This window comes from Saimiri boliviensis, chromosome 8, assembly GCF_048565385.1.
Source record: "Saimiri boliviensis isolate mSaiBol1 chromosome 8, mSaiBol1.pri, whole genome shotgun sequence".
NCBI lineage: Eukaryota > Metazoa > Chordata > Mammalia > Primates > Cebidae > Saimiri > Saimiri boliviensis.
The window spans coordinates 25985349-25998968 of record NC_133456.1 but is presented as its reverse complement, the minus strand read 5'-3'; the positions used below and the strand labels follow the sequence as shown (position 1 = coordinate 25998968).

The window sequence follows — 13620 nt, the reverse complement described above, 5'->3', positions numbered from 1 at the left end:
ATTCCTCTTGTTTAGGTGCCCCAGACCAGCTACAGACAAGGTATTTATGGTAGGAGGATGTCGCCTCTGCAGTAGATATAAGCCAGGCCCAGCCAGCTCTAACCAGGTCTTCCACCCTCTGGGAAACAGCAGCCTGCAGGAGCATCATCTTATAGGATGCTTTTGAATCCAGTCTGAGTTTTTGGTTAGCTACTCACAAGCCCCCATGGGGCCTGCCTCATATTCTCCCCAGCATACCTCCCCGGTGTGCAATGCCAGTTCACAATTACACCCAGCAGGTGCAACAGTCAGCTGCTCACACCTCGGTGGGTAAAGATTTATCTAATACAGGCCAGTCCCAGTGACTCCGGAATGCAGCAGAGAGAAGGTCACAGTCTCACTGGAGAGACAAATGCTCCAACAGTGATTTTGTGTCTAAATCGTAAGTCATGTGGAAATGAGCACATGGTATAGCAGGGCAGAGGGAAAGGTTCATGTGATGCCTAACTCTCACTTATTTTGCAAATCTAACTCAAATTATTAACCCATACACAAACCTTCTTGTTTAAGTTCAGTTTAGCTTAAAAGTATAATTAGTTTATCTTATTTAATTCTTACATTAAGATAAATAATATAAGATAAATAAGATAAACTAATTATACTCCATTGCTACTTAGGCAAACTTGGTGAATCTCCCTGGTGATTAAACATCATTGCTGGCAGACAATACCAGGATGGCAAGGAGATGGTCCCAAAGCTGGGACAGAAAGAGTTGCAGCGCCAATATCCTCCAAATCACAACTGTTTGTCTGCTTCAGTTGCCAATAGGTAAAGATGGGATGCCTTTTCAAATCCCTGGGCCCACATTCTCATGGGGAGTGATAAACTGCAGCTTTGCTGAGGTTCTTCCCTTTGTCTAGGCCAGGCGTCCCCAAACTTTTTACACAGGGGGCCAGGTCACTGTCCCTCAGACCGTTGGAGGGCCGCCACATACTGTGCTCCTCTCACTGACCACCAATGAAAGAGGTGCCCCTTCCTGAAGTGCGGCAGGGGGCCGGATAAATGGCCTCATGGGGCCGCATGCGGCCCACGGGCTGTAGTTTGGGGATGCCTGGTCTAGGCGCTTCCTCAACAACTGTCACTGCCTGCCCACTGCCCTCCAATCCTGTGACGACACATCAGTGTGGCCAACCAGCCTCAGGCCCCACTCAGCCTCCTAGGACACCTCTGCCCTAAAGGTAGAAGTTAACCACCCATATAAAGGCAGGCCTGCTTCAGCTGCATATCCTTCCTAACGCGGTTTGGAGAGCTTGGGCACTCTCTTGAGGACTCCCTGAACTTGTAGAATGACCTCAGGCTTTCCCTCTGTAAAAGGATTTTTGTCTGTAACACAGCAGGTTCCTTCCTGTGGGAACAATGGCTGATTTGAATACCACAGTGTTTTAGTTTAGTTGCTTATAACAGAACGCCTGAAACTGGGTAATCCCTAAAGAAAAAGAATTTGTCCTTATGGTTATAAAGGCTGAGAAGTTTAAGGTCGAGAGGCTGCCTCTGGTGAGGGCCTTCCTGCTGGTGGGGACTCTACTGAGTCTGGAGGTGGCACAGGGCACCACATGGCAAGGGAAACGAGCATGTAGCTCAGGTCTCTCTTCCTCTTTTTATAAAGTCACCAGTCCCACTCTCATGGTAACACATTAATCCACTATCCCATTAATCTATCAATCCATGAGTGGATTAATCCATTAATGAGGGCAGAATCCTTATGACCCAATCACCTCTTAAAGGCCCCACTTATCAATACTGCCACATTGGGGATCAACAAATGAAATTTAGGAACTCGTTGAAACCACAGCATTCCACCCCTGGCCCCCAAAATTCATGTCATTCTCGTGTGCAAAATACATTCATTCCATTCCCAAAGCCCCAAAGTCTTAACTTATGCCAGCATTAACTCAAAAGCCCAAAGTCTAGAGACTCACACGTGAGCCTATGAAATCAAAACAAGCTATCTGTTTCTAAGATACAATGGTGGTACGTATATAAGGCAGCCATTCCCATCCAAAAGGAAGAAATGGGCAAAAAGAGAAGACCCATAGGCCAGAACCTGAGAGAGCAGACACTGGGGCATGTGACTCCACAGCTTTCTCCTTTGACTCCATTCCAGGCATCCTCTGCACACTGGTGTGGGGTGTTGAGGCTCCTAGCCCTCTGAGACCCTCCCACCTCCAACCATGGCTGTGCTATGCTCAGTCCACCCAGCTCTCCCAGGCTGGAGTCACACACCAATAGCTCTGCAGTCTTGGGTTTATGGTGGGAGTCCTGCTTCCATGGCTCCACTAGGCATTGTCCTGGTGGAACTTTCTGGGGCAGCTCCAGTCCTACATTTCTGCTTGACACTGCTCTAGTGGGGGAGCTCTGCAGTGGCTCCAGCCCAGCAGCAAGTCCCTGCCTGGGCCCCGGGCTTCGGACAAAATACTTCCAAAACTTGGTAGTGGCTACCAAGCTTCCACGGCCCTTGCTCTCCACGAGTCTGGACAATTAGCACCACATGGACCTAGGTTTATGACTTGTACCTTCTGGAGCAGCAACGTGAGCTGCATCCAGGCTGTTTGAGCCATGGCTGGGATGGCTAAGAAGTGCTGTACAGGGAACAGAGTCCCAGGGGGCCCTGGGCAGCAAGTTCATGCCTTGAGCCTGTCCCCTGGAACGATTCCGTCCTTCCAGGCTTCTGGGTCTGTGATGGGAGGGAGAGCCCTTGAAGAATCTCTGAAATGCCTTTGGGACATTTCCCCCTGGTCTTGACTATTAGCTCCCGGCTCCCTTTCAGCCATGCTCACCTCCTTAGAAACTGGTAGCTCAGCCATACCCTTGGATTCCTCTCCCGGAAACTCTTCCATTCTCTACCATATGGCCAGGCTAAACATTTTCCAAATTTTTCTGCCGTTTCCCTTTTCTCTAGGAGTTCACCATATAAACTAAAAATAAAATTCTAAGCTCCATCCCAACTATCTGAATGGACTTCCTCCTCTTAAAATTTAACCTGAAAGACTGGTTCAGACCATGATGGAAAGTGGGAATCGGACAGGCCTCATTATCCCTCTCTGGGATTAACATCCACACAGACTTTCAGTGTGATAAGAAACATTTTATAATGTCTTCTCTCTGAAGCCTGCTACCTGAAGGCTTCCTCTGTAAACAAGAACTTTGTCTCCACAATCCTTTATCTTAACACAGACATTCCCTTCTATTGATCCCAGGTCTTTTGATAAACTCAACAAATTGTCAATCAGAATTTAAAAAAATATACCTATAAGCTTGAAGCCCTCACTTTGAGTTATCCCATCTTTCTGGACCAAACCATTGTATTTCTTAAATGTATTTGACTGGTGTCTGATGCCTCTCTAAAAATGTGTAAAAACCAAGCTGCACCCTGACCACCTTGGGCACATGTTCTCAGCACCTCCTGAGGGCTGCGTCACAGGGTATGGTCACTCATATTTGGCTCAGAATAAAGCTCTTCAAATATTTTGCAGGGTTTGACTCTTTTTGTCGACAGCCATAAGCAGTCAGAAGTAAACATGAATCAGCCTGAGCACTTCACCGCTTAGAAATCCCTTCCACCAGATACTCCAGCACATCACTCTCAGGTTCGGCCTTCCACAAAGCCCTCAGGTATGGACATGGTTCAGCCATGTTCTCTGCCAATTTATCACAAAGATGGCCTTTACTCTAGGAGATCACGTGTGATAGTCCCTTTCAGAGCACAGTCTGAACAGGAAAGAGGACTGCAGAGAGTAGCTCAGGTGTCACCTCCTCTTCTTATAAAGCCATCAGTCCCACTCCCATGGTAACTCATTAATCCATCAATTCATTAATCTAATCACCTTTTAAAGGCCCTAACTTTCATTATTGCCAAGTTAGGGGTTGTTTCCAACATATGAAATGTGGGGGACACATTCAAACAACAGCACATAGGCTGGGTGCCAAAGTACCCACTCAGCCTTGGTGGTGACCTGCTCCAGGACCCCTCCTCTGTGAAGCCCTCCTTACCTTTGTGTCTATAGAAGAAGCTGCTAACCAAAGCCAGAATGGACAGTGTGATGAGGTCTCCTAGGCTGGCTGCAATGGGCGTGGCAATGTTGTCTGGGTTGACCCCGAGCTTTCGAGCACCAATCACTATACAGACCATCAGCACCCCTGCAGAAAGAAAGAAGAAAGAGCAGACTCAAATCCCAGGCAGCCAGATGGCCCTGAGCAGGCACAGCAGCAAGGGATGGGCAGCACAGAACCAGGAATGGCAGGTGGCAGGGAGGCTACTCACTAACTTGCCTCCCTCACAAAGGCATTGATGTGAAGCCAGGCTGCCCTAACTTTCAGAGCTTCCCACTACACCAGAGGCCTGAGAAGGCTGGGAGAGTTGGACTTCACTATGTGACCTGTGCACATGATGCTAAGGAGTGACCTGTGGCTCCCAGGCTCCTAGATCACCAGGAACCACAGAGACAGGCAGCCCACAGCCCCATGCTGCATGGGGGCTGCTCCAAAGATGCTCAGGGCAAGGAGCCTCCCATGGGTGAGCTCATGGCCTTCTGTGTTTACTGGCATCCTCTGAGAAGCAGACACCAGTATGGAATCTTGGTAAGAGATTTATTAGGAACTAGGCCTGTGAGGGAAGACGGGGAGGGTGGGAGGAAGCTGGGAGCACTGGCAGACATTGACACAGGCGGGGCACAGGAGCGGGAGGAGGTAAGGTGGGATGCATCTGAGATTGCACCACATTTCTAGGTGCACTCAGCCAGGCTGTCAGAGGCACCCTTGGAGGGCCCCGCGTCTCCCAGGAACAGTCCTGTGATGGGAGCCTGGCGGTGCTGTCCCTGGGCACTGGGAGGCACATGCTGTGGTGGCGGATTTCAGGGTGCAGCACTGAGAGGTGAGGCTCACATTTTCATGGCCACCATGACCCAGCAGTCCTCCTTCCTGTTCAGACTGTGCTCGGAAAGGGACTCATGATCTCCTAGTCCACATCCATGGCCTAGGGCTTGACTCCACAGACTCTCACTTGGTTCTCTAAGAAGATGCTCTGTGTTGTGATTATTGGCATTTTAACACTTTACTCAGGATCTTGTAACTCTAAATATAATTACAATCAACACCTAATGCCATCCTCGAGCTGCCACCACAAGCTGGTTTGTGCCTTGCCTGATCTTGTGAACAAGTCACAGCCCTGTTAAAGAGGGAAATTAAATAAATAACAACAGTAGTTTGTCGATGAGTTTGTGTCCTTTGTAGGGACATGGATGCATCTGGAAACCATCATCCTCAGCAAACTGACACAAGAACAGAAAATCAAACACCCACCATATGTTCTCTCATAGGTGGGTGTTGAACAATAAGAACACATGGACACAGGGAGGGGAGCATCACACACTAGGGTCTGTTGCGGTGGAATGGGGAGGGACAGCAGGGGATAGGGAGGTTGGGGAGGAATAACATAAGGAGACATGCCAGATATAGGTGATGGGGGGAGGGAGGCAGCAAACCACATTGCTATGTAGGTACCTATGCAACAATCCTGCATGTTCTGCACATGTACCCCAGAACCTAAAGTGCAATTTTAAAAAAGTATATATATATATATATATATATATATATATATATATATATATAATTATATATAATATATTATATATATAAAAGATCCCCCATTCCAGAGAGGATTCTGTTACACACCCAGAAGAAAGGAAGGCTGCACAGAGAGACCAGAAAGAATCTAGACAAACAGGCCTTGCTGGCTTTCCTCACTTTGTTTATTAATGTTGTTTATTAATGTTAGGCTATACCCTTTTTGTCCAATCATATTTCTTCACAGCTATCAGTAATTTGTTAAACCTAAGCATAAAAAAAGGACAATTTTCCCTGTATCTTTGGGTCTTCATTCTGAAGGCTCCTATCGATACACATCAAATAAATTTGTATGCCTATTAAAAAAAATAGTAGTTTGTAATTGCTGCATAATAAAATAAAGTTTAGTGTATTGTGTTTAATATAAATCCTATCCCCCAGCTCTGCTTAAAATTAATGAACTCCCTGTAAAACCTACCTTACCTATTCTCCTCACATTCTCAGCAAAGTTCCCAGGCATCTCAAGACTCCTATTTTTCTTGCTGACCAGCCGCAAGGTCACAGAGCAAGATAACACCCAAAGAATGTACAATGTGTTTCTCAAAATGCTATTTTTCAAATGTAATGTACATCATAAGACACGCTACAAATTAATTAACTGTTCTTTGTTTTGCCTTCTGTAAACCTGTTAGCTGCTAAGTCATCCTGAATGTATAAAAAGTACCCCATTTTCTTTGTCTTTTGCTGTTTTCGGACACAAATGCATGGAGCCGGCACCCCTAAATAAAATCCTCCTTTGTCACCCATTGGTCTCTCCTGTCTCCGGATATCTGCAACACTGTGTCTCCTTTTGAATACCAGCTGTAAGTGAATCTGAGCTTGCATGCTGAGTCAGTGAGGTGGGGACAATCTCGCAGGGACCATTTAAAGGAACAGCACTGGTTTGGTGGTACCTATTGAAAACCACTACCCTGAGGCTTGTGTGACAGCCTCTTCAACGGCACCTGGTGAGGCAACCGCAATGCTTCTGAACAGCCGTGGACAATACAGATTTTGCTTATGTTGCTAAGCTTCACCCCATCTCTTGGCTCAGTTTCCCCTTCTGTAAAATGAGGAGCTGGGAATGGTGTTCTCTATAAGCCTCTGCAAAGACAGGGCTGGCCTTCTGCACTGTTGGACTCTGTTGCTTTCAGGAGACTTTATGCTGAGGGTCTCCTGGACTCTTCTACTCTGGAAGGTCTGGCATATTCATCCTGCCCCATCCGTGGACCAGGCTGGGTCATGGCATCCGCCATCTGTCCATGCCTGCTCAGGCTGTGACCAGAAGCCAGCCTCAGGCAACACCTTGAGCAGGGACATGTGGTTTGTAAACCTGCAGCTGGCTCCATGGTTTGTAAACCTACGGCACAGTCCTCTTCTGGCCTACACCCTCCATGCTGGCTCCATGCACTGGCACAGGAATGGGGCTGATCAGCTGCCTGGTAGGAATGAGAAACCTCAAATAGCCCACATGGGTAACCCACAGCAAGCCAAGCCCAGACGGTACTGACTGAGCAAGTAGATGGGGGAACGGATGTATAAACACAGGTTCCATTGTGAAGTTACCAACATTTACTTCTTTCACTGCACCAAAGCAAGGCACCTGGTCTGCAAGATTCACATAGACACATGACCCAGGAGAGAGCTGGAGGACAGTCTATTCATTCAGCTAAAATCTGTGAGCTGGTTATAAGCCTGGCCCGGGTTTAGGGGATGACAGTAACCAAAAGGTTCTGTTCCCATCAGTGGAAATGCCTGTCGGGTTGGGGGAGAAACAATATGCAAGTGTGTGAACACACATTTGAGGTGAGGTGAGTAAAAGAGGACACTAAAGGAAAGCACGACTGGAACCAAGGTCACCTTAGTGTTGGTCAGAGAAGGCCTCAGGACAAAAGCGACGCATGGCACTCACTCTACTGTCCCGTACACTCACAAGTTTATTGTCTGCCCCTGAGCTAGACTGTAACATCAAAACACATTTTGTTGACAGTCTATCACTAGCACTACACAGTGTCAGGCACACAGCAGACACCCGGCAACAACTGAATCACCAATGGATGACCATGCAATGTGGCGAATGTGTGGTGATTGTGCTTTCCCCACACGTGAGCCCCAGGGAAGAGGGTTACGTCTGCCCACAATTCTGTCTCACGTATGCTGCAGATGCACATTAAACACCTGCTGTGTCTGGCATGAGACAGGAGCAGCAGACAGCAGGTGGGAACTGCTGAGTCCCCACTTTTGAGGAGGTGACATTTTAGCAGGGAGGTGAGGCAGAAAGATGATGAAACAAGACAATCTGAGCTGCATAAGCAGAGCCGGGGTCCACGGGAAGGGGAGAGAGAAGGAGGGTGCACATGGGAGAGTGGTGCTGTGCATTCAACACTACCGTTCCCCTAACCCACACCCTGAAATCCTCACCTCTAAGGTGATGGTGTTAGGAGGTGGGGCCTTTGGGAGGTGAGGTCATGAGGATGGGGGCCTCATGAATGAGATGAGGGCCCTTATGAAAGAGGCCCCAGGGAGCTCCCACATTTCTCTCCACCATGTGACGACAGTGAGAAGCAGCCTCAAAGGGAGCAGCCCCGATCCCAGCCCACGGGCACCCAACCTTGAGCTCCAGCCTGCAGCCCAGTGAGAAGTAAATGTCTGCTGCCGCCGAGCTGACTGGGAGCTCCGTCACAGCAGCCACAAGCCCCTCAGACAGGTCAGAAAGGCCTCTCTGAAGACATGAAATGGAAGCTCAAATCTGTGCCTTGCCTTCAGGATGTCTGTAGCCTCCAGAGTCCATCGCAGGCCTGTGTGTAAGGTTATGCTCAATAAATGTTTGAAAACCAACAGGCTGGCCGGGCGCGGTGGCTCAAGCATGTAATCCCAGCACTTTGGGAGGCCGAGGCGGGTGGATCACGAGGTCAAGAGATCGAGACCATCCTGGTCAACATGGTGAAACCCCATCTCTACTGAAAATACAAAACATTAGCTGGGCATGGTGGCGTGTGCCTGTAATCCCAGCTACTCAGGAGGCTGAGGCAGGAGAATTGCCTGAACCCAGGAGGCGGAGGTTGCGGTGAGCCGAGATCATGCCATTGCACTCCAGCCTGGGTAACAAGAGCGAAACTCCGTCTCAAAAAAAAAAAAAAAAGAAAACCAACAGGCTGACCGAACAGACAGATGAACAAGCCTACTGTGTGCAAATGTCAGGTCTCAGCACAGGAGCATGACCAGCTGAAGAGATCTGCAGAGCAGGACCAGGCCTTTACACAGCAGAGAGCAGAGGTGGGTGGTGGCAGGGGCAGCACACACTCCTGCCTGGGTGAGGGCACAGGGCGGGCCATGAAGACCCAGCTGGCTCCCTCCACCCTGTTAGTGAGACCCCTGAGCCCACCATCAGTCCCATTAGTGGTGAGACTACCCAGAAACTGAAAACACAATGAGCCCTAAGGTGGGAACTCAGAGGAGCAGGGGGTGGGTGGGGGCACACAGCTGGGGCATGGCTCACCCAGGGCAAAGGCTGCAAGGAAGGCAGTGAGGACACTGCTGGCACACAGCAACTCCACCTTGGCAATGTCCACCTCTTCTCGGGACACCGCGCCCAACAGCAGTGCAGCCACAGCAGCCAGGAGCCCCACGACAGTGGCCTGCACCTGTCAGGCACAAATCAGAAGCATGAGGGGGCCCCTAGGGTCACAGCCACACTCCCTGCCCTTCATACCTTGCTCACCACAAGGAGCCGGGTGCCACATGCTACTGCCTCCTTTCCCTCACCCTAAAATCTCACAAGCCCTCACCCCAGGAACAACTAACACCACAACCCGTACCTGCCTTGAACCCAATTCCCCCGAAACTACGCTGGCTACCTCTGCTCCCTTGCTGGGTGCCGCCTTCAACGGCAGAATCTATTTCTGCATCTTCTGCTCAGACTTCAGTCAGGGGCCACCTGGTCTCTTGCTCACAACTCCACTCTCACTGGTCTGGGCGGAAGTGCTCTGCAACCCCCAGCAGTGCAGACAACGCACCTCACTTGCCATGTGGTGCACCCATGACGCAGAGCAGCCACACAGGAGGCCTCCGCACACTTTTGGTCTCTCCCGGGACCCTGCACACACCCTCCCCTTCCAGGCTCTGCTCCCATCTCTGTCCGGCTGAGCACACACTACAGCATGTGCCAGGAGCTGCCCTGATCTGGACATCAACACTGGTACCTTTAATCCAAAATGCTGACCTGGAAATGTTATTAAAGAAGGACACAGAAACAAAGAGCTCCACCATACACAGGGAGGAGAAGAGTGATATGGTTTGACTCTGTATCCCCACCAAGTTTCACGTGGAATTATAATCCCCAATGTTGGAGGTGGGGCCGGCAGGAGGTGACTGGATCATAGGGGCGGTTTCTCATGGTTTAACATCACCCCCTACCCCTTGGTGAAGTCATCAATAATTGTAAGTTGTGATGAGTTCTGGTTGTTTAAAAGTATGTGGCACCTCACTCCTCTCTCTCCTGCTCCTTCTTTGGCCATGTGAAATGCTGCTCCCCTTTGCATCGGCCCCTGCTTATAATTTTCCTGGGGCCCTTCCACAAGCTGAGCAGATGCCAGCATCATGCTTCCATGCTGTACAGCCTATGGAATCATAAGCCAATAAACCCTCTTTTGTTTATAAATTACCAAGTCTCAGATATTTCTCTGTAGCAGTATGAGAACAGACTAACATAGTAAAATGGTACTGAGGAGTGGGATACTGCTATAAAGATACCTGAAAACGTAGACACGACTCTGGAGCTGGGTAATGAGCAGAGGGTAGAAGAGCTTAAAGGGCTCAGAAGAAGACAGGAAGATAAGGGAAAGTTTAGAACTTCCTTGAGACTTGTTAAATGGTTGTGACCAAAATGTTGGTAGTGATATGGACAATGAAGGCCTGCTGACGAAGTCTCAGATAGAAATTAGGATCTTTTTGGGAATTGGAGCAAAGTCCCTTTTGTTACATTTTAGCAAAGAACTTGGCTGTTTTGTGCCCCTGCCCTAGGGATCTGTATAACTTTGACCTTGAAAGTGATGATTTAGGGTATCTGGTAGAAGAAATTTCTAAGCAGCAACACATTCAAGACGTGATCTGGCTGCTTCTAATGACCTATGCTCATATGCATGAGCAAAGAAATGATGTAAAACTGGAACTCATATTTAAAGGGGAAGCAGAGAGTAAAAGTTTGGAATATTTACAGACTGGCCATGCGGTAGAAAAGGCAAACCCACATTCAGGGGAGAAATTCAAGCAGGCTGCAGAAATTTACGTAAATGAAGCCAAGTGCTAATAGCCAAGACAATGGGAAAAGGCCTAGAAGACATCTCAGAGAGCTTATTGGCAGCCCCTTCCCTCACAGACCCAGAGGCCTAGGATGACAGAATGGTTTCATGGGCCTGGCCCACAGCCCCTGCTGCCCTGCACAGCCTCAGGATACTCCTTCCCACATCCCAGCCACTGAAGTTTCAGTCATGGCCCAGAGGAGCCCAGGTACAGCTCAAGCTGCTGTTTCAGAGAATGCAAGACATAAGCCTTCATGGCTTCCACATGGTGTTATGCCTGTGGCTGCACAGAGTATAAGAGTTGAGGCTTCAGAGCCTCTGGCTAGATTTCAGAGGATGTATGGAAAAGTCTGGATGTCCAGGCAGAAGCCTACTGCAGGGATACACCCCTCATGGAGACCCTCTACCTGGACAGTGTGGAGAGAAATGTGAAATTAGAGCCCCCCCGCCCCACCACCACAGGTCCCACTCGGGCACTGCCTAGTCAAGCTGGGAGAAGACGGTCTTCATCCTCCAGATTCCAGAATGGCAGATCTACCAGCAGCTTGCCACCATCAGCCTGGAAAAGCTGCAGGCACTGAACACCAGCTCCTGAGAGCTGCCTAAAGCCTCTGTGGCTTTGCAGAGTTCAGCCCCATCTGCTACTGTCACAGTAACTAATTTGTCTGTCATTTTACAGGCTCATTGGCAGAAGGTACTTGCCTTGTCTCAGATGAGACTTTGGACTTTTGACTTTAGAGTTAATGCTGGAATGAGTTAAGACTTTGGGTGACTGTTAGGAAGCCATGATTTTATCTTGCAATGTGAGAAAGGCATGAGATTTGAGGGTCCAGGGGTGGAATGATATAGTTTGTATTTGTTCCTCCACCAAATCTCATGTCAAATTATAATCCCCAGTGTTGGAGGTGGAGCCTGATGGGAGGTGACTGGATCACAGGGGTGGTTTCTGTGGCAACCCCCTTGGTGCTGTCACCTACAATAAGTGAGTTCTGCTAAGATCTGGTCCTTAAAATGTGTGTAGCCGTCCCACGCACCACTCTTTTGCTCCTTCTCTGGCCACATGAAGTGCTGGTTTCCCTTCTGTCTCCTACCATAATTGTAAGTTTCCTGAGGACCCCTCAGAAGTCAAGCAGATGCTAATAGCATGCTTCCTGAACAGCCTCTGGAACCATAAGCCAATTAAACTTCTTTTCTTTATAAAGTACCTAGTCTCAGATATTTCTTCATAGCAATGCAAAATGGACTGATACAAATAGCTAGTTTTTTAAAGCTAAAAAATGCTCCCCAAGTTAATCTATGTAATTCCAGTCAAAGTCCCAACAAGATCTTTCACGGCACTTGGCAACTCATTTTAAATTTCACAAAAATGAGAAACTGTGCAAGAATAGCCAAGACAGCTCAAGAGGGGTCAAAGAGGTAGCTGTGAGATATTCATGATCCATGTGTATTTTAATATTTAATATTTAATTTCATTCCTGCTGCAGGAATGAAAGCAGTGTGGTGCTAACAGAAACAAATAGATCAGCAGGACAGAACAGAGTCCAAGAATAGAACCATGAATATATGAAAATTTAATATATAAAAATGTAATCATGAATATATAGTATGATAAAGGTGGCATTGCAAATCATGATGGAATGGGTAAATATTAAACAGGGTATGGAAAATTGGATATCTAGCTTTGAGAAAAATATGGGTCCCTACTTCATACCATGCACACATACCCCTGAACATAAAAACCATATTCCATAAAATAAAATATATAATATATATTATACAGAATATATAATTATAAAATGTATAATGTATATTATATACATGATATATAATATATATATTATTATATTTTAGGAAAGTTCTAAATAAAATCTCAATATGTGTATAGTATAAAACTTTTTATGCTTAAACAATATATATTGTTATATATATAAAACTTTATAACTTGTATACTGATATATAATTATTTACATATTATACATATATACACAAGTCCATTTATACACTGGACTTCATTATTCTGGATACTAACTAGAAAAATACACAAGGTTTATGGATAGGCAACTCACAGAAAATACAAATGGATAACAGATGTCCATAAAGACAAACTTCTCTAGTATTTAGGAAAATTCCAAATAAAATCTCCACTTAAAGTTATCTATTTGTGGCTGATGCTGTTCTTCCTCTTTTAAAAGGTAAGCACTGCCTTGTTTTCTACTAGGATCCCTGTTCTGAGCACAGAGCCTGGCACTCTGCAGGTAGTTATACAGGCTCAATGGATAGATGGATGAATGGACAGATGTGTGGGTGAATAGGTAGGTGGATGAATGGATGGGTGGGTGGATGAATGGACAGATGGACGAATGGATGAGTAAGCAGGTAGGTGGGTTGGTGGGTGGATGGCTGGCTGGATGCACAAGATATACTTTGTTTATTCATCAGATTAGGTAAGATTAAAATTTAAAAGTTTGATAATATAAAATACATATTGACAAGTATGTGAGAAAATGATTCTCTCATACATTGGTGGGGGTCAATATTGGCACAGAAATTTTGGGGGAAACTTTGGCTATAATTTTTCTATATACCTTATGATTCAGTATTTTCTCCAAAGAACACTTGCATATGTGTAAAAAGCATTCACAGCTGATATTTACTGAGTGCTATCTGCTATGTTTAAAGT

At 47.1% G+C, this 13620-nt stretch overlaps 1 protein-coding gene across 4 annotated transcripts in view; it reads right to left on the bottom strand.

Moving 5' to 3' along the window:
* Nucleotides 1-13620, bottom strand: part of SLC41A3 (solute carrier family 41 member 3) — a 65088-nt gene that overhangs the window by 12029 nt on the left and 39439 nt on the right. For all 4 annotated transcript variants that reach the window (XM_039477124.1, XM_074404187.1, XM_074404186.1 and 1 more), the window contains 2 exons: nt 9140-9284; nt 4030-4176 (listed from right to left, as the gene is read on the bottom strand). In XM_039477124.1, the coding sequence (XP_039333058.1) occupies nt 4030-4176; nt 9140-9284 (292 nt within the window). The remainder of the gene's footprint in view (nt 1-4029; nt 4177-9139; nt 9285-13620) is intronic.